This window comes from Aotus nancymaae, unplaced genomic scaffold (assembly GCF_030222135.1).
Source record: "Aotus nancymaae isolate 86718 unplaced genomic scaffold, 86718_ANA_hifiasm-v0.15.2.pri h1tg000040l, whole genome shotgun sequence".
Lineage (NCBI taxonomy): Eukaryota > Metazoa > Chordata > Mammalia > Primates > Aotidae > Aotus > Aotus nancymaae.
The window spans coordinates 83,086,745-83,108,545 of record NW_026988454.1 but is presented as its reverse complement, the minus strand read 5'-3'; the positions used below and the strand labels follow the sequence as shown (position 1 = coordinate 83,108,545).

At 36.5% G+C, this 21,801-nt stretch overlaps 1 protein-coding gene across 8 annotated transcripts in view; it reads right to left on the bottom strand.

Moving 5' to 3' along the window:
- Positions 1 to 4,732: 4,732 nt before the first annotated feature.
- SNAP91 (synaptosome associated protein 91) overlaps positions 4,733 to 21,801 on the bottom strand; it is a 162,227-nt gene continuing 145,158 nt past the window's right edge. For 7 of the 8 annotated variants that reach the window (XM_064360873.1, XM_064360871.1, XM_064360875.1 and 4 more), the window contains 4 exons: positions 12,603 to 12,686; positions 11,823 to 11,927; positions 7,983 to 8,085; positions 4,733 to 6,147 (listed from right to left, as the gene is read on the bottom strand). In XM_064360873.1, coding sequence (XP_064216943.1) covers positions 7,993 to 8,085; positions 11,823 to 11,927; positions 12,603 to 12,686 — 282 coding nt within the window. In that variant the 3' untranslated portion in view covers positions 4,733 to 6,147; positions 7,983 to 7,992. The remainder of the gene's footprint in view (positions 6,148 to 7,982; positions 8,086 to 11,822; positions 11,928 to 12,602; positions 12,687 to 21,801) is intronic. The other variant, XM_064360878.1, reaches the window with a different exon arrangement.

The following is a 21,801-nucleotide window of genomic DNA, read 5'->3' as shown; positions in this document are numbered from 1 at the left end:
AGAATACCTCTCCCTCTACAGGGGATTGCAATTCCTCATCAGTAACGGAACAAGGATTAATGGATTATGAGTGTGTTCCAATAACAGAAGCAGGTTTCAAAACGTGGGTGATAAGAAACTTCTGTGAATTAAAAGAACTTGTTCTAACCCAATGCAAAGAAACTAAGAACCTTGAAAGAAGGTTTGATGAAATGCTAACGAGAATGGACAATTTAGAGAGGAACATAAGTGAATTGATGGAGTTGAAAAACACAACAGAAGAACTTTGCAAAGTATGCACAAGTTTAAACAGTCGAATTGATCAAGCAGAAGAAAGGATATCAGAAGTCGAGAACCAGCTCAGTGAAATGAAACGAGAAGACAAGATTGGAGAAAAAAGGATGAAAAGGAATGAGCAAAGTCTCCAGGAAATATGGGACTATGTGAAAAGACCTAATTTACGTTTGATAGGTGTACCTGAATGTGACGAAGAGAATGAATCCAAGTTGGAAAATACTCTTCAGGATATCATTCGGGAAAACTTTCCCAACCTGGCAAGGCAGGGTAATATTCAACTCCAGGTAATACAGAGAACACCACAAAGATATTCTTCAAGAAGACCAACCCCAAGGCACATAATTGCCAGATTTATTAGGGTTGAAATGAAGGAGAAAATACTAAGGGCAGCCAGAGAGAAAGGTCAGGTTACCCATAAAGGGAAACCTATCAGACTTACAGCAGATCTCTCAGCAGAAACCCTACAAGCCAGAAAAGAGTGGGGACCAATATTTAACATCCTTAAAGAAAAGAACTTTCAACCCAGAATTTCATATCCAGCCAAACTAAGCTTTATAATCGAAGGAAAAATTAAATCTTTTGCAAACAAACAAGTACTTAGAGACTTCACCACCACCAGGCCTGCTTTACAAGAGCTTCTGAAAGAAGCACTATACATATAAAGGAACAACCAGTATCAGCCTTTCCAAAAATATATCAAAAAGAAAAGTGCATTAACTCAATGAAAAATTTACACTAACTAATGGGCAAAACAGCCAGCTAGCATCAAATGCCAGTATTAAACTTATATATATTCTAATTGGATAAAAAGCCAAAACCCATCGGTATGCTGCATCCAGACCCATCTCACATGCAACAATACACAGAGACTCAAAACAAAGAGAAGGAGGAAGATTTATCAACCAATCAGAGAGTAAAAATAAACAAATAAACAAAAAGCAGGAGATGCAATTTTCACCTCTGATAAAGTAGACTTTAAAGCAACAAAGAGCAAAATAGGCAAAGAAGGACATTACATAATGGCAAAAGGATCAATGTAACAAGAAGAGCTAACGATTTTATAGATCAAAGAGACAGAAAATTAACAAGGACATTCAGGACTTGAACTCAGACCTGGAACAAGTAAACTTAATAAACATTTATAGAACTCTCCACTTCAAATACACAAAACATACATTACCACCTCACACCTATTCCAAAAGTGACTACATAATTGGAAGTAAATCACTCCTCAGTAATCGCATAGCATTTCATAGGTTTAAATGAAATATTGGTTGGCTGCTTGTTTGTTATTTTCTTCCCTTATTCCTTCCTGTCTACCTCAAGTATAATTATTGGTATAAAAGAGGTTTTCAATACCCATTACCAAACTGCATTCTAGCCTGGGCAAGAAAGCAATACTCCCATTCTCTCTCTCTCTTTCTCTTCCTTCTTCTTCCTCTTCTTCCTTTTTTTCTTTCTAAAAAAAAAAAAAAGAAAGTTAAATAAAAAACATGGTTCTATAGTGAACTAACCCATTAATTAACAACATAACCAGTAAGTCACAAGTCATATAATAATATTTTGTTCTGAACTCAAATGGCAACTACACTTTCCCCTCCCTTCCTTCTTCTCCTCTCTCCTCCCTCCTCCTCCTCCTCCTCTTCTTCTCCTTCTTCTCCTGCCTCAGGCTCCTGAGTAGCTGGCATTACAGGTGTTCACCACTATGCCAGGATAATTTTTGTATTTTTAGCAGAGTTTGGGTTTTGCCATGTTGTCCAGGCTGGTCTCAAATTCCTGACCTCAAGTGACCTGCTCGCCTGCCTCAGTCTCCCAAAGTGCTGGGATTGATTACAGGCATGAGCCACCATGCTCGGCCACTTTTTCTGCATTACTTTTAATGGCAAAAATAGCTATTACTTTTGCACCAATATAATACATGAACTAAACAAATGTAAAATAATTTCAGTTTGAATTTCTAACACAGTAAATATTGACAGACATAACCCACATACATAAAAGATTTTGGGGGTGCTTCAATAAATTTTAAGAGTGTAAAGGGGTCCTGAGACCAAAGAGTTTGACAACTCTACTCTGTGAATCAATTATAGAAAGCTTTTATGTTTCAAAATTGCATGTGTATGCAATGAGTGGAAATTAATTCACAGAATTAACTTGAGAGTTTAGCTAAGGTTAACTACTGTATCACTAAATCACAAAACATTACTCCCTCATATGTCTCATTCACAGAGGAGATCTGAATGAAGTATCCAGAAATGAAATCTGCTATCGGCCAGGCTGTAAGAAACAAATTTCCTTAAGACCCAAGAGGATTAACAAAAAACAAAATACTTTAAATAGAACAAACAAAACATTTTGCTTCAAAAATATAGGTCAATGTGACTCTTCAACTAATATAGACACTCATTTTGATTTCCAACAAGTGCTTCTACACAAACCACATGTAATCACTGCTTCAAGATCATGTCTTTTTCCGTCAACAAAAATGTGGGCATCTATTGTTAAAGGTATCCATTTAAAGGTCAGAAAGAAGCCTTTGCACAAGTTTATCTTTCTGTGCATCGAGTTCTCATTTCTTTGTACATGTCCATGCCTTTCCTCTTCTTCTGAATCTCAGGACTCCTTCCAAAAAGTCTCTAGTCTATTCTTTTTTTAAAAAGTGCAATAAATAACATAAAAGAGGATGAGGGAGACAATTTAATACTGAGACCACCTTTGCAATCATCATAACATATATGAAATGATTCAAATCTTCAAGAAGGGGTGTCAATTAGTGTAAGTTCTACTGTAATAAGCTGACAAAGCTATCAAAATTCTAATTAAGTAGAACTACCAAATAATCTATCTTGCTTCTGGATCTATATGCAAAGGAGTTGAAATCAGTGTGTTGAAGAGATACCATCTCTTCTATGTTCACTGGAGCACTATTCACAATAGTCACGATATGGAATCAAAGTCACTGTCCGTCGTAGATAAATAGACACAGAAAATGTGGTGTATACATACAAAATGGAATATTATTCAGCCTTAAAAAGAAGGAGATTCTGTCATTTGAGACAACATGGTTGAACCTGGAAGACAGTATGTTAACTGAAATACCAGGCACAGAAAGAAAAATACCGCATCATCTATATGTGAAATCTAAAAAAGTCAAACTCATAGAAGCAAAGAGTAGAATGGTGACTGCTGGGGCTGGGTGGGGTGGGAGGTGAGGACAGGGAGATGTTGGTCAAAGGGTACAAAGTTTCAGTTAGAGGGAAAAAAGTTTTTGAGGTCTATTGCACTGCATAATAACTATAGTTAATGACAATGTACTGCAAAATTCTAAGTTGCTGTGTTTGTTTTTAATTTTTTAAATTGACAAAAATTGTATATATCAGGTACAGCATGTTTTGAAATATGTATACATTGTGGAACAGCTAAACTGAGCTAATTAACATATGAATTACCTCACATATTTAGCACAGGAGAGTAAATTTCAAATGTTCTCACCACAAAAAGTATGTGAGGTGGTGAATGTTAATTAGCCTGATTTAATCATTCCACATTATACACATATAATATCACACCGTATCCCATAAATGGTAGGGTTGGCAAGGTAATTTCAGGCACAGGGGTCCTGTGTGAGCCAGCAAAGTGCTTGGAGTGCACAGCCGGTATGGTCATGAACAGAATGGTGTGTGTGCACACGTAGTCTGAATTGAAAATAATGCTCTTGCAGCTTCACTTATTAAGAATTTATACCACAACGGTCATTCAATGAAGAAAAAAAGCTTATTAAAATGTATTATTAAACTTCAAATTATTTACAATCTTAAACACATTTTATTGCAATAAGCCCACAAAATAATATATGATTAAAATGTAATCTATAAAACTCATATTACATACTCAGATACTAGCTGCTGAACGTTAGTTCTCAAGATACAACTCTTAGGTAACTAAGGAAAAGAAAGTTTTAAAATAGCAATAAGAATATGTCTCACTAGAGAAATACTTCTATTTGAGATTGGACTACTTTTTGAGACATAAGAATCTAGTTGTAGGCATGTTACCCAATTTGATTAACAGGCTAATCTAGGTATTGTGTAAAACTATACATGCGTGCCAGTGTGTCAGTAAACTATAACCTACCTAATATCATATTATACTTCCATGGCTAATTCTCATAAAAATGATTATAAGGCTTTAATTGCACATTTTAAAATAAAGTTCACCCTAAAAATACATACATATTTTGAAATATAAAATTTCAACTCAGTTGGCAGCAGCTACGGAGACTCAAGTTTGATAAAAGCTTGTTAAAATTGTTCTTTTTCCTTGTTTTTTAAATTTTTTGTAAAATAATCAAAACTCTATTGGCATGAACAGCATTTTAAAATCTTCAATATTTTGTCTGCCGTGTGTGTCATTTGAAACAGACCTTTTTCCTAAAATATAATTAAAGAGAGAAAGGTTATGTTTGCATTTTCTTTGTTCAAGGTGTTTATTGCATCTCAGAGGGCGTACATGCACTGGATTTTTAAACTGAAATACAAAGAAAGCCATTTTGAAATTGGTTTTAGGTAATTTTTCCCCATTACAGTGTATGTTATCCCCACAGTAAATTCAGATACAACCACTTTTAAATGGTACCATACATCTATTAAATAATTTGAAAAATAGGCAAACACCTTTCCAACCCAATATGCTTTTATGAAGAGCTGCCAAGCCACTAGCAACACTGATCAACAGTGACCTCATTTATGCATCAAAATCTTAAGCCAAGCCATCAGCACAGACAGTATGACAACAAATTAAAACTTAAAGAATACAGTATGTACAGTAAAAGATACAATTCTCTGAATTAGTTTAAATCCTAATCACAATGGTACAACAAAACCTACTTTGAGCTCAATTGAAGGATGGAAGAACACTAGTCTACAAAACACACAAAGAAATACTAAATTAACAGATGTACTAAAAACCCACAGTAAAGTAAAAATATTTGCAGTAATCTTTGAATTACAGATATACCTTGGGGTGCCTTCAGAATCACTTGAATAGCACCTCTCTAACAGTTAGCATTTTCATGAACATGATACAAACAGACCCTTTACTTTTCAGTGCATTTAATCAAGAATGAATAAATAGGTCAATTTAGATGCAAAACCTGTCAAATATAATTAAAATATATATATTTTAATATAGCAGTGATAAATAGGGGATTCTTCTCATACGACTTTTCATTCTTGATAAGGTAGCTTCAAAGAGAAGTATTTATTATGGACGTTAACCTTTATATTTTTTAAAATAAAATTTCTTAACATATACAGTGCCACAAAAATAAACATTTCTCACAACAGTTGAAGTTCCTGTGTTTGGAAAAATGTACTCCACACTGAAAAAAGTTTTGTATATTTATGAGTGTTTTCCTTATTATCTGATATTATCACATACGTTTGTAACAGAGATACAGAAGAAAAGATAATTTATGGGAAGAGTTTAGGGTTTGTCCAAAAGTTATATGTACATTGAAACCTTCAAAAACACAGACACATCTTTCCAAATAGCTCACCACACAACAGCTGCATCATCTGTCCTCAGGCAAAGTCCAGAAAAGCACTAAAGGCATCAGTAACATCCATTCATTGTTTACGTCGTACAATACACAAATAATCCAAATACACTACAATTTTGAGAGTAGGGCTAACAGCTAAGGTAGTACACATTCCTAATGTTCACTTTCACAGCTGTGCTACACATTTTGGAAGAGAAGTTATGAGTAAGCATTGGGTTTGGTACTGGTGGCTCCCTTTGAAACGCTGAGCATCAATCTTATTTGAAGTCTCCAAACTCATTCTTTTTCCTATTCAGTCACAAAAATTGCAGCTGTAAAGAAAACAAGAATTAGAATTAGAAAACAAGAGTATTGCATAGTCCTCAAACATTTTACCTCCCTTGCAATTTTACTTCATAGTTACTGCAAACAACTTTTACATAAAAATGTCTGTGCATGAACAAAGTTATATTTACATACTTTTCATAGCTCTTTAAAACAAGTTTAAAATTTTAAAAATTTTAACCAGAAATTTAAAAAAACCTTTTGATGTATAGTTTCATTTTAGATAATAATTATATTAACAAATATTTGAAATCTAGATACTTATTAGAAATCTTAGTAGCAGGACATTCGGTATAGCATTCAGTATCTAAGAGCAGCTAACCTTTAAAAAAGGGCAGCCAAAGAAAAAGGGGGCATAGTAATGCCTTACATTATTTTTTCATGTATTCAGTTATGGTGTTCAATGAGTCACTTACTAAACAGCAGAACCAGTGACAGAATAGAAGGGGGAGATCTCTGGTGACTCAATGCGTTTTCTCAGCCACTTCTCACTCATCTCTCTGGCTAATTCATGCATCATTCATTTCTGCTAAAAACATTTCTGGGGTCTTAAGGCTTAGCTGCATAGATATCTCTTCAAAAACAGTCATTCTCTCTGTGTCTCTGTCTTTGTCTGTCTCTGTCCCTCTTAATCTTTGTCTCTGTCTCTCTCTCTCTCTCTTTCAGGCATATCTGTTTCCTGTACTTACCAAAATTCCTGGCATAGGATTAGAATAATATTTACTAAATAAGAGGTGAATACAGGCTGCTCTATGCAACTTCCTTGGTCACTCCTGAAACTTATTAAGTGTCCGTTGTCTCACTTTTATCTACATTAGCCAATCCAAAGTGGAATAGAAAAGTTGGCAGAAGGAGAGTTTACTTGACTGAGATGTTAATACCTTAAAATAATACATCATTAATCTTACATACGAAAAAAAAAAAAACAACAAAGCAAGAATCCACAAAAATCTTAGTAGGTATTAGGGAATGTTTTAAAGAAATTTATGTACCACAGTAGGTGCATACTGAAAAAAACACTGGACAAGAGTCCAAAAACATTGACCCTCTTATAGTTCTTCCTGAGGGACCCTTGGCAAATTCCTTAATGCCCAAGAATCAGTTCTTTTAGCTGTGAAATGGAGAAAAAAAATCTGGCTTGTTTATGTCACAGGACTGATCTCCTACTGAGAAGTAGATGTGAAAAGTACCATGTAAATTATACTCATCCATACAGTAAGGATTTGTTGAGAACCTACCCACTGTGTTAGGTGCTGGGGTCAACAGTAAACATTTTTCCTTCATCAGTTTCCTTCCATAACTTCATCATGAGTCATTTCATAAATTGTGAAATTTGTGAAATTTAAAACTAGAACATTAGAAATTTAAAACTCTGCTTGAATGCATAAAGGTAAAGGGTAATAATCTGAGCTTTATGAGGTAAAAGAAGGATAAACAAAATAAAAAGAAAAATTATATAGTGAAATATATTCTTAGATGATTTCTAAATGCAATATTATAAATGTTACCTTTCTACAAATTCCACAAGTGGTAATTTTCTAATTTACCAAGTAGCTTGGGCACCTTTTTGCTTTATTAAAGCTAATCATTGTGCTTTCCAGGATAAGGAAAATTTGGAGGTTACTTTCCCTCCTAGTTTTATAAATTAAGATTTAAAAAATTCATAAAGATAACAATATCAAAATTTAAAAGTATAAACACTCAAATAATTACTATTACACACAGCTATTCAAAACACAGAAATAACCAATACCTCTTAAATAGCTAAGCATTGTATAGCTCAATATTACAAGCCCACAGGAAAACCTCAATTATTAGATACCTTAAATTGTTTACAAGAAATCCTTGATGTTAAGATCCGCTAATGGGTCCTTTGCTGGAGGTTTCTTGGGACTCTGAGTGGCAGGTGTAGGGCTTGGAGAAAGCTAATGGGAAAAAGTCAGCCCCAAAAAGCGGGGGCGAGGGGGGGGCGGAGACAGAGAGAGAGAGACAGAGAGAGAGAGAGAGCATTAGGCAGAACACATATCAAAGAAAACAAACATGCAGAAGATTAGATGGTTAAAGGCTTATAAAATCTACTGATTCCACATAGTTACGGTGTTGTGTTTAATTCTGGACTGGTAAAATACACTTCCACTGATATTTGTCTTTCTTGAACTTCTCTGAAACCAGCTTTAGCGAAAGTAAAATTTGGGGACTCCAGTAGAACAATATGGATATGACTTAGGGAAGATGTGAAAAACTAATAACATAAAGATATTATGAACAAACAGTAAAACAAACAACCATTTTCTCTATACAAAAGCATTTTTACTTTGAGTTAATACTACCTCTAAACTGCAATTTAAATGGCTTTTCTTATAGTCAGAGTGAGTTTGAAGGAAAAATAGTGAACAGTTTACAGAAAACTATTTAAGAAATTACTTAATTTATTAGCTAAATATACTAGAATTTCATATATATCATTTTAAGGGAAAACCAGTCAAGTTTGAGGGCACTATTTGTTTCACATGACCAATTAGTTTCCTAGTAGTGAATACTGCTAAATTCTAAAGCAATCTATTCAGCTCTCAGAGAAGGCTAGAACTAATTATTAAATACTATAGGAAAGAATTGAATTGGACTTGCAGCAAAACTTGCTTTGTTTCTGTTTAACCAGAATCTAAATTATTTTTTCATTGTGTCACAGATATAACTTCTGGGTGCTGACTTTTACAGGATACAAGGCCTTGAAAAATCTCATGTAGTCTATAGAGTAATAGTTGACGTCCAGGTTTTGAGTCTAATTAATCTATGCTTGTAGTAACATACTGGAATTGTGGGGCAGTGATGTATATTTTTATCAGTTCAGTGAACAGAGTTCCAGAAGTGTGGATCTTGAGATTTGGTCCTATGTCCAGAAACTACTGACTGATTATATTATCTATCTGTCAAATTTCCATGCTTAAAACTGGGATATGGGTTGAGTGTGATGGCTCATATCTGTAAAATCCCAGCACTCTGGGAGGCCGAGGTAGGAGAAGCACTTGAAATCAGGAGTTTGATACCAGCCTGGGCAACAAGGTGAGGCCTTGTCTCTACAAAAAAAAAAAAAAAAAAAAAAAGCTGGGTGTGGTGGCTTGTACCTGTGGTCCCAGCTACTCGAGAGGCTGAGGTGAAAGGATCCCTTGAGCCTAGGAGTTCAAGGCTGCAGTGAGCTATGACTGCATTATTGCACTTCAGCCTGGGTGACAGAGTGAGACCCTGTCTCAAACAAACAAACAAATAAAAAACAACAAAAAACCTGACCTATGCTTCATAGAAATATCATTTAAAAAAATGTAGGCTTGAAGTTCCTCAGATCAACTCAAAGACTGATCCATAATTGATAATGAGGTGAGATGACAATATCATGATACCAGCCAATGAAAGAGTATTAGGATAGTCCAGGCATCTGTAATAAAAATCTTTGTTTTCTGAAGCTACAAACTCACATTTATTTTATTATCTAGTATAATTATGCCTCTTCTCTGATACAAGAAATATGATCTAAAAATTGTATAAATATGGTGTATCATTACCTGGCTTATTATGAATACAATTACTGATTAAAACAATGTGTTTCCATTGTATTATCTATTTTTCATTCTTCAAGTCAAGTAACTAAATCGTTGCTAACATTGCTATTACACAAGAAAAACAACTTCCTTAAGTAATAAAGTTATATTGATTTATTTCTGAAGCTTTCATTATATCAAACATAATAAGGTTAAAAGAATTGTTCCAAGTTCATAATAACAGAAATATTTCTCTTTTTTTGTCAAAAAGATGATAGTCATGGATCTATTCAAGTATCAAGGAAACATTTATGATAAATGAGATCCCTTAGAAAGTAAATATATCTAGGTTATATTTAACCTCAACCATTATACCCAAAACCTTCCTCACTGTCCCCAAAAACAACTCTACACAGGGTTCATTAGTCTTCAGGTAGACTAGAAAATTTCTCCTGAAGCCAGTTATGGCCAGTAATGGCCATGAAGGCTAAGGATTCTCACATTCTAAATTTCTCTCTTTCAACATCTACCATTGTATTTCTTGGTCCCTATTGCTTTCAAGGGGTTACAGTGAAGAAGTTGAAAGCAAGAGGTCGACGGAATTAGAGATGGATCAAGAAAGCAGAAGCGATTAAAGTATATTCAGAAAGTTCATAGAGGGTATTCCATGGATAAGACAGTATAAACACCGATTTGATAAGTTAAAAATATTACAGGACTGAAAACATTTACTCATATCATTAAAATATATTTGAGCTATTTGATTTCGTTTGGAAAGCATGCTGCTACTAAAGTAGTAATTTGGTGACCTGACTCCATCCAGGTCAATTTCTCATGATGAAAATTTCTTTGGTTCTACATGTAACATCATCTTAGCCAGACAATTTAAAAGAGGAATCAGGAAAGCATGATTCATCAGTAAGACTAGCACTACTAGCAGCAAAATGGTTCAGCAAAGTGTAATATATTTTGGCATTTTTGAAGGGGAAGGAGCACAGTGTATAGTAAGGAATTTAGCTTTACCTAAACTGAGGTTTTTTTCCTTGCCCAGAAGGTAACCTCTATATCCTCCTAATTTCCCAAATGATAGGTGTGTCTTTGTTACTCATGATGGGCTCCAGGAACAATACCTGACAGTTTATGCTAACAAGCTGACTCAGAGTGGAGGCTGGTCATGCCAGAAAGCCCAACCATGTGATTCAGGGCTGAGTCTTTGGGCCACATGAAACCAGCCTGATATTCAGGGAGGAAAAGGAGTTGGAAATTGAGTTCAACAAAATGGGTAACAATTCAACCAACTAATCCTACATAATGAGCCATCAATAAATGCTGGACGCTGAAGCTCAGGTGAGCTTGCGATACTGCATGTGCACTGTCACACGATGATGCACGGAGGAGAACCCACCTCTGAAGACAAAGAAGCTTCATGTCTACAACTTTCCCAGATGATGTTTCTGCATCTCTTCCTATAACTGGATCAAATTTGTATCCTTTTACTACAATAAAACTCTTACAAGTTTAGTACTTTCCTGAGTTCTGTGAGTCAGTCTAATCTGAGGGTGGCTGTGGAAAACTGCCTAACCTGAGGGTGGCCATGGAAAAACCTCAAATTTGTAGCCAGCTAGTCTGAAGTGGGGGTGGCCCTGAGGACTCAAAAACTTGCAGCTTGTGTCTGGAGTGAGGAGATTCTTACAGTGACTATTCTCATAGACTTTGCAGTTTGGCAAACTTACTGCAGTTAGTGTCATGAGTCTTGGGTGGACATGGCAGTCTAGAGGACTGTGCCACCAACCTTTCTGGCTAACGCTGGAAACACATAACAAAACTATAGACCAGAAGCATCCACTTCTCTGGGACACTTGGATGCCCTGAATGTATGGATGTCCTCAGGAACCAATCTGAGTTAAGTCGGAAGACAATGGATGGATCTTAAGACAGTGAATTATTTCTATCATTTTTATCCCCTAAATCTCAAACTTGCAGATCTGTCTTCTATGCTCCCTTTACTTCTGAAGCAACAGGTATGAGGATTACATTAGGTAAAAATCTTTTTAAACAGTTTGCTACACAAACATGTTATACTTATTAGTTAATGCCAGTGTTTTGTGGACACTGAAGAAACTGACCTGCGTGCCAGGTACAGCGGCAGCTCCAAAGGGTGGCCTCATCATGGGCTGTGCAAACATAACCGGCTGCTGAGGCATCATGGGCATGCCTGTTCCAGCAGGAGGCTGAGGAGAAAGAGCGGAGAGTGGTTCAGAGCCTGAGTGGAACCCACTAGGGCACTACCCTTTTATGCTTTTATGCACTTCTGATAATATTTCAGGAATCCAGGACTACAAGAAAGTATAATTTGTAATTTTGACTAGGGATAATGTGAGGCTGTACTGCGAGGTAGAGAGTCAGTGAGGTGGCCTGGTTGGCCACATGGTCTCCTCATCCCAACCAAGCTTTGTTGTTCTCTAAGCATTATTCTTGGAGAATTATGTTCTTCTCTAACCATAATTCATCTTCTCTAAGCATAGTTCTTGGAGAGACAAAAATTTGTTTCTTTATGAAGATGGTCCTCAAATTGGCTGGTAAAATTGGTGAGTAAAAAGTCCTAGTATAATGATTAAAGGTTGGTTTTTATGATTGGGCTAATGCTATGTTTTGTAAATATTACAGCAAAAATGATGTAACAATGTACTATGGAAATTAATTTGATGGTAGAACTTAAGTTTTTTATAACTGATTTTATCACTTCATATGTAGACTACTTAAGGTTTAAAACAGATGACAACTTTTAAAGTTTTACTTACTGTATTTTGGGAAGAATTATATTCTGTAGGAATACTTGCTAATTTGGGATTTGGAAAAAAATTTAGAAACATCAATTACAATTTTTAGCACAAGTCATCACTCACCATTCCAAATCCTGCTCCAGGTTGTCCAACCGATGGGGCCCCGGCAACAGGAGGAACTGAACTGGTTGGAGGTACAGCTCCTTGCTACACAAACAGACAGACAGACAAACACACAGACATACAGACACACACACACACACACCACAAAAATACACAAAACAAATACATACAAAACAATAAACAAACAGAACAATATAATTTGGTTTTTATTTATTTATTCTAAAGATGGGATCTCACTCCATTGTCCAGGCTGGAGTATGCTGGCATAACAGCTCACTGCTGCCTCGAACTCCTGGGCTCAAGCAATTCTCCCACCTCAGCCTCATGAATAGCTAGGAGCACAGGCACATGCCACTATGGCTAATTGAAAAAAAAAAATTTTGTACAGGTGGGTCATGCTGTGTTGCCTAGGCTGGTCTCAAGCTCCTGGCCTCAAGCAATCCTCCTTCCTTGGCCTGCCAAAATGCTGGGATTATAGGCATGAGCCACTGTACTCAGTCCAGCATAATTTGGTTTTAAAATGACAGAATATAATTTTAAGATGAATGTATGTCAAATATGTATGAGCGGATATGTAAAGAAAATCTCAAATTTCAGTTTCAAATTTACAAAGGAAAATGGATCTAGCATGACACCAATGATATAAACAAGATTACTGACTTGATGTTCTCTGTTAAAGCATCATTTGGACTTGCTGGCTTGTAGTTTGCTCACAACACTGGGCTTCCTCTCTATCTTTTTAGACCCATCTTCACTGGAAATGAGTCAGACTTCCCTAAGCTTATCTTTTCTTGTCATTATATTCTCTAATAGGTATTGGGTTCGACATTTGAGGATTGTTCTAATCTTTCTATGTAGCTATAATTTATATTAAGCAAGGTTTTTAGGTGAATGTGGTGGCTTATGCCTATAATCCCAGCATTTAAGGGGGATGAGGTGGGAGAATTACTTGAGGCCAGGAGTTCAGAACCAGCAACACAGCAGTATGGGCAACATAGTGAGAACTTCATCTCAACAAAATATTTTTTAAAAGTTAGCTGGGCCTAAATTTTGGTGGTGTGTGCCTGTAGTCCTAGCTACTCAGGAGGCTGAGGTGGGAGGATAACTTCAGCCTAGAGTTTGAGAATGCAGTGAGTTGTGATAGCATCACTGCACTTCAGCCTGTGTGACAGTGTGAGACCTTGTTTCTAAAAAAAAATCAGTAACAACTAAGAACTTCCATCAAAGAAAAACGCATAACTAGATAGCTTCATTGGTGAATTCTACCAAATGTATAAAGAATTAATATCAATTCTTCTCAAGCTCTTCAAAACAAAAAAGAAAGGGTAACACTTTCTAATCGTTCTTTGATGCCAGTATTATCCTGACACCAAAGCCAGACAGTGATATCACAAACAAAAGGAAACTATAGAGCAATATCCCTTATGAATGTTGATAAAAAAATTCTCAACAAAATACTAGCATACTGGATCCAGCAGCATATTAAAAAGATTATACACCATGACCAAGTGGGTTTTACCCAGGAATGCAAGGTTGGCTTAATATATGAAAATCAACCAATGCAATAAACCATATTAATAGAATACAAGAAAAAAATGCATGATTATATTTAATTCTTTTAATTTATGTTACCTCAACATCTATTTTGGATACATCTTTAACTTTCTCATGTCAGAAGCAGGGCTTAGTCACTCTTGACACAGTTTCTAGTTCTCTGTCTCCTCCCAGTTCCTTAAGGTAGTCAGCCAAATATCTGCTTTATACCATCACTTTCCCTATGGAATGGCTAGATACAATCTACTTGACTTACCCCACTGTCCCCTACACTCTGCAGACCTAGCTGTGCAGATATGCCACAACAACCACCTCTCAGTCACAGTGTCACTCCATGGAACTTGTGCCTGCTTGCTGTAAACCTATCAATTAAATTCTTGTGGGAAACCTGCATGGGTGATATCCTGGACCCCAATAAAGGCCTTGGTCCACAGATCCCTCACTTTTGCTCTCTTTTGCTTCTACCCACTGGTTGAGCACATGTGTCCTGGATGGCTCCCCACTTCCCATTGACATGTTGCCCTCTTCTCCCTGGATCTGTAAGTAATAAAACTTCTTCTATAATTTCATGTGTTTTGTTGTATGCCTCATCTGTATCTCAGATGACTGACACCTAACTCTTAGATAGTGGCTATCTTGGTAGAAATAAACAACACAGGTTAGAGAAGAGCCACAAGGGCATTTGCCAGTATAACAAGCTTCCTGTGAAAGAATCACCCTAGACATGAAGCTGCCCACCACAATAAAGAAGTATTGCATGAAAGGCACATTGTAAACAGCCACCTGCTTTGGAAGCCTGTCAGGAAAGGGTGAGAGTTTGCAGTCCCTTTCTTAAGAGAGATCTCAAGAATGAATTAGAGAAAATCCAACAATGATCATCTCAATAGATGAAGAAAAAGTATTTGACAAAGTCCAACAGCTTTTCATGGCAAAAAATACTCAACAAACTTGAAATAGCAGGGAAATACCTCAACCCAATAAAGGGTATCTACAAAAAGCCCACAACTAGCATCATACTTAGTGACTGAAAAAAATGACTGAAGGCTTCCTCCCTAAGAACAAGACAAGGAGGTACTGAAAGTTCTAAGTAAGGGCAGTTAGGAGGAAAAATCAAGAAATGGCATCTAGATGGGAAGAAAGACTGAAACTACCTCTATTCATAGATGACATGATCTTTCTTATATGTAGAAATCCCTAAAGAATCCATATACAACAAAACTGTCAAGGCTTATATAAACATGTTCTTCAAAGTTGCAGGATACAAGACCAATATACAAAACTCAGTGCAGAGTTCCGCTGCAACTAGCAATGAACAATCAAAAAATGTAATTATGAAAACAGTTCCACTTATATTAACAATAAAATATTAAAAAATAAATTTAACAGGAGAATATGAGACTTGAACACTACAACTATAGAACACTGTTGAAAAAAATTAACAAACTAAATAAATGGAAAGACTTCCTTTGTTCATGGATTGGAAGACTTAATATTAAGACAGCAATAATCTGCAAATTTCTATACAGATTCAATGAAATCCCTACTAAAATTTCAACCACTTTTTTTGGAGAAATGAACGATCTGAACCTAAAATTTATATAAAAATGCAAGAGAACCAGGATAGCCAAAACAGTCTTGAAAAAGAACAAATTTGGGGGACTCACACTTCCTAATTTCAAAACTTAATACAAAGCTACATTAATCAAAACAGTGTGGTACTGGCATAAGGACAGACATATAGATTGACACAAGCAAATAAAGAGTCTGAAAATAAACCCATACATCTATGGTTATTATTTTCTCTCTCTTAAATTATCCAGCCCAATATGTCAGATGATCAATTAATTTTTGACAAGGTTATCAAAACCAATTAATGAAGAAAGAATAGTCTCCTTCTTTTCTTTTCCTTTTTTTTTTTTTTTTTAAGATAGGATCTTGCTCTGTCACTAAGGCTGGAGTCCAGTGGCATGATCACAGCTCACTGCAGCCTCTAGTTCCCTGGCTCAAGTGATTCTCCACTTCCCTGGGTCAAGCAATTCTTTTTATCTCAGTCTCTTGAGTAGGTGGAACCACAGGTGCATGCCACTGCACCCTGCTAATATTATTTTATTTTTTGTAGAGATGAGGTCTCATTATGTTCCCCAGGCTAGTCTCAGACTCCTGAGCTCAAGTAATCCACATACTTTAGCCTTCCAAAATGCTGGGATTACAGGCATGAGCTGTTGCACCCAGTCAGAATAGTCTTTTTAACAAACAATTCTGAGACAACTGAACTTCCACATGCAAAACAATGAATTTGGACCCATATTACATGAAAAAAGAAATCTTAAAATAGGTCAAAGATTTAATATAAGAGGTAAAACTATAAAACTCCTGGAAAGAAATATAGGTAAAAAAATTCAAGACCTATGATAAGGCAATAGTTTTTTAAAATATGACACCAAAAACACAAGTAATAAAAGAAAAAAATAAATTGGAGTTTATCTATTAAATATAATTAAGAACTTGTGTGCATCAAAGGACACTAGAAAATGAACACGCAGAATAAAAATATTGGCAAATCATTCATCTGATAAGCATCTAGTATCCCAAATATTTAAAGATCTCTTTCAACTCCACAATAAAAAGACAACCCAATTATAAAATGGGCTAAGGATGTTGTAGGGTAGTAGAATATGCTACCCCAAAATATGACACTTTGGCATAATAATTTTTTTGAGCTGAAGGCAACTGAAAAGAAGCAGATACAAGAAAAGCTCTCTTCCTTCTTACTATTTGGAACATAAATTTATAGAGATACTTCTCTTCCCTTCTCTATCAGGGATAAAAGTTCATCACCAGAGGCAACTTTAGACCCTAACCAGTTGGGAGAAGGCATCAGAACAAAATGCATAACAAACTTTACTAACTAGCCTTTAACAGCCATTAGTTTCTCATATATTTGCCACATTAGAGACTCAAAGTCCTTTTCCTTTGTCTTGCGACTTCTCTGAAAATGTATTGTTCCTTTGCTAAGATGCTACATAAATAAGCCCATGTTCTAATCAAACCTCTGAGATACTCATTCTGAGTGCTCCCATGTGTAAGCATGATGCATGTGCTAATAACCTCTGTTTGTTTTATTCTTTTTGTCTTTGGTCAGTCCAATGTACACAGCCCCAGTCACAGAGTCTAGAAGGGTAGTAGGAAAAAAGAATTTTTCCTCCCCTGCAACATAAATAGACATTTCTCTAAAGAAGATATATCTTTATACGATATATAATTTAAAGATATATCTTTAAATGATCAATACACACATGAAAAGATGTTAAACACTGTTAGTCATTAGGGAAATGCATATCAATGCCACAATAAAAACCACTTCATGCTCATTAGACTGATATAATAAATAATAAAATAAAAAATAACAAGTATTGGGAGGATACAGATAACTTGAAACCCTATGTATTGCTGGTGGCAATGTAAAATAATGTAGCCGTTATGGAAAAGCTTGGCAATTCCTCAAATGTTAAACATTGAGTTACACATGACCCAGAATTTTATTCCTATGTATATTCCAAATAGAACTGAAGATATATGTTCATATGAAAACTCATGTGTGATAATAAAACAATTTATTATGTGTAATAGAAACAACATAAGTGTTCATCAACTGATGAATGGATAAACAAAATGTGGCACAGCCATGAAATGGAATATATTCAGCCATAAAAATGTAGTACTGATACATGCTACAACAGGGATAAACCTAGAAAATGTTCTGCTAAGTAAAAGAAGCCAGGCACAAAAGGCTACAGAGGTATGGGGAAACTGAAAGGGACTGTGTTTCTTTTTTGGGGTGATGAGAAAAAATTCTGAAATTGGATAATGGTGATGGTTCCAAAATACTGCAAATATACTAAGAATCATTGAATATATACTTTAAATTGTTAAAATAATGAATTTGAATGTTATGTGAATTTTACCTCAATAAAAGTTTTTTCAAAAGGAAGGAAATATGTATCAAAATTATATTTCAGATTAATGCTTTACCTATCATTTCAAGAGGCTAGGTGGTAGGCTATTTACCAGACCTGAATTGTATCATTAGGACTTTAGGCTAAGAAAGAGAAAAGGGCTTTATTAGTTATCAAAGAAAAAGGAACCTGCATAAATTCCTTATCAAATAAATGGGTCCAAAAATTGAAGAAATTATCCGAGTTAGTCATTTTGCTAAAATGGTAGATTAACTCTTAGATTCAGTGGTGATAAGATTTTAACTGGGATGCCACTTGACTAGTGCAGTGCTAGCACCTTGAGTTCTCTCGTAAGCAAAATGAAGCCCTACATAATAAAATGAAACTAGAGACTTTACCAATCAGAAACTGCCAACTAACTTCTAACTAGAAACTTTGCCAAGCAGAAATCAACAAACTAACTTCTAACTAGGGTCTTTCTATTGTGACCAACCAAATGTATTTTGTTGTACTTCTGTATCAGCCAATAAAAGCTCACGGTCCACACTGCTGTGCTGGAGCTCTCTGAACCTCTTCTGTTTCCGAGTGCTACCTGATCCATGGATCATTCTTTGCTTAAATGAACTCTGTTAAACTTGCATAATCATAGCTCACTGCAGGCTCAAACTCCTGGGCTCAAGCGATCCTCCTGCCTCAGCCTCTCATGTAGCTACGACTACAGGCATATGCCACCACACCCAGCTAACTTTTTAATTTTTCTAGAGAGAGGTTCTCACTATGCTGCCCAGGCTGGTCTCAAATTCTTGGCCTCAAGTGATCCTCCTGCTTCTGTTGCTGGGAGTATATGGGTGGGTTTTCACACCCAGCTCAATGCTGTTAAATTTATTTTGTCTAAAGTTTTTAACAGTGATCTTCCTGACAAATGCATGTATTTCTGAATTGCACGTATCTTCCCACTCTGATAAAAACTTAATAGGTCTGCTGTGCACTGTAAAACAGAAATAAGTAATCCAGGAAGCACAGGGCTCCTGATGGCCATTTCCACAGAGCCTGCCAGCAGACATAGTTCAATATTCAAGTCCTGTTAAGGTTTTTAGATCTAACTTGGGTTCTGTGATCTGAAAAATATTATAGCTGCACCTCTAAGAAGTAATTAAGGGAAATTTAGAATCAGTGAGGAAAAGTAATCTTAGTTCTTATCTATTGATACAAACTTTAAAAAGATCCCCCATCCCAAATCTGCATCTTTCATCTCCTTCTCAATAGCAAAGACCTGTAGATTACCAGGAAAATTTGGAGATACTGCTTTGCTGCTTCTGAAGCACATGTTTCTAGTGTCTCTCTTCTTTTTCTTGAGTATTCCTAGAAAGAGACTATCAAGGAATAGAAGGATGGAAGAGATCAACTGGGGAGGCAGGGTACAAGGGCATGTCAGAGAAAGCCAGAGTTCCCTCAGAATAATTTCTTAAGTAAAAGCAAAGCCACAGCTTTTTTAGGAAAGAAGAGCTTTGTAAAAAATAAATGGAGGAAATGGCAGTGAATTTATAAAAGGATATAGATAAAACTAAGAATTAATAAAGATAAAATAATTATGCATAACAGAGCCTTTATACTGTGGCATAAAATGCTAAGGAAAATAAAGGAAATAAAACTTTATGTAACTCTTCATTGTAATAAATAAGTTTCTGTTGTTCTAATTTCTCTTTCCATAGCTGCTGTGGATACTTCATACTAATACTTTCCATATTTAACTTTCTAAGATTTAATTACCAGTAATTAAAAATTTTCTGCTTTATAAACAAAAATAAGGAGTTTGGGGTTAAAAAACCAAAACATTAGTATCAGTCTGTGAAAGTGCCTACCAATCAGTTGGCAGCTTTGTCATCCTAAAGATGCAAAACAGTTGTTAATTAAGTACTTGATGAATTCTTAACTTTGCACAGTTAAGTCTTGATCTCAGGGTGGGTGACAGCCAAGGGAGTTTTTCAACTTAATATTACTTTTAAAGTGCTTTCCCCTTGTTCGCTTCTGGGTTAGTGGCCTCATTATTTAGCAAACTGCCTCACACAGAAACCTGGGTGATACGGTTTGGCTGTGTTCCCACCCAAGTCTTATCTTGAATTCCCATGTGCTATGGGAGGGGCCTGGTAGGAGGTAACTGAATCATGGGGGCAGGTCTTTGCTGTGCTGTTCTCATGGTAGTGAATAAGTCTCATGAGATCTGATGGTTTTATAAGGGGGAGTTTTCCCGAACAAGCTTTCTCTTTGCCTGCTGTCATCCATGTAAGATGTGACTTGCTCCTCAGTGCCTCCCAGCATGACTGTGAGGCCTCCTCAGCTATATGTAACTGTAAGTCCATGAAACGTCTTTCTTTTGTAAATTGCCCAGTCTCAGGTGTGTCTTGATCAGCAGTGTGAAAACAGACTAATACAGTAAATTGGTACCAGTAGAGAGTACAGCACTGCTGAAAAGATACCTGAAAATGTGGAGGTGACTTTGGAACTGGCTAACAGGCAGAGGTTAGAACAGTTTGGAGGGCTCAGAAGAAGATGGGAAAATGTGGGCTATGGTGGTCTCAGATGGAGATGAGGAACTTTTTAGGAACTGGAGCAAAGGTGACTCTTGTTATGTTTTAGCAAAGAGACTGGTGGCATTTTGCCCCTGCCCCAGAGATTTGTGGAACACTGAACTTGAGAGAGATGATTTAGGGTATCTGGTGGAAGAAATTTCTAAGCAGCAAAACATTTGAGAGGTGACATAGGTACTGTTAAAGGCATTCAGTTTTTAAAATGGAAACAGAGCGTAAAAGTTTAGAAAATTTGTAGCCTGACAATGTGATAGAAAAGAAAATCCCATTTTCTGGCTGTACACAGTGGCTCATGCCTGTACTCCCAGCACTTTTGGAGGCCAAGGCAAGTGGATCACAAGGTCTAGAGATTAAGACTATCCTGGCCAACATGGTGAAACCCATCTCTACTAATAATACAAAAATTAGCTGGGTGTGGTGGTGCACATCTGCAGTCCCAGCTACTCTGCAGGTAGAGGCAGGACAATCACTTGAACCTGGGAGGCAGAGGTTGCAGTGAGCTGAGACTGTGCCACTGCACTCCAGCTGCCAGATTCCATCTAAAAAAAAGAAAGAAGGAAATCCCATTTTCTGAAAAGAAATTCAAGCTGGCTGCATATATTTGCATAAGTAATGAGGAGCCAAATGTTAATCACCAAGACAATGGGGAAAATGTCTCCAGGACATGTCAGAGACCTTTGTAGCAGCCCCTCCTATCATAGACTTGGAGGTATGGGGGGTAGAAGGAAGTGGTTTTGTGGTCCAGGCCCAGGGTCCCTCTGCTGTTTGCAGTCTAGGGACTTGGTGCCCAGTGTCCTAGCCATGACTCAAAGGGCCAAGGTATAGCTTGGGCTGTTGCTTCTGAGGGTGAAAGTTGCAAGCCTTGGCAGCTTGCATGTGCCATTGAGCCTGTGGGTGCACAGAAGCCAAGAATTGAGGTTTGGGAACCTCCACACAGATTTCAGAAGGTGTATGGGTATACCTGGATGCCCAGGCAGAAGTTTGCTGCAGGGGTAGGGCCCTCATAGGGAACATCTGCTAGGGCAGTGCAGAAGAAAAATGTGGGGTTGGAGCCCCCACACAGAATCCCTACTGGGGCATCCCCTAGTGGAGTTTTGAGAA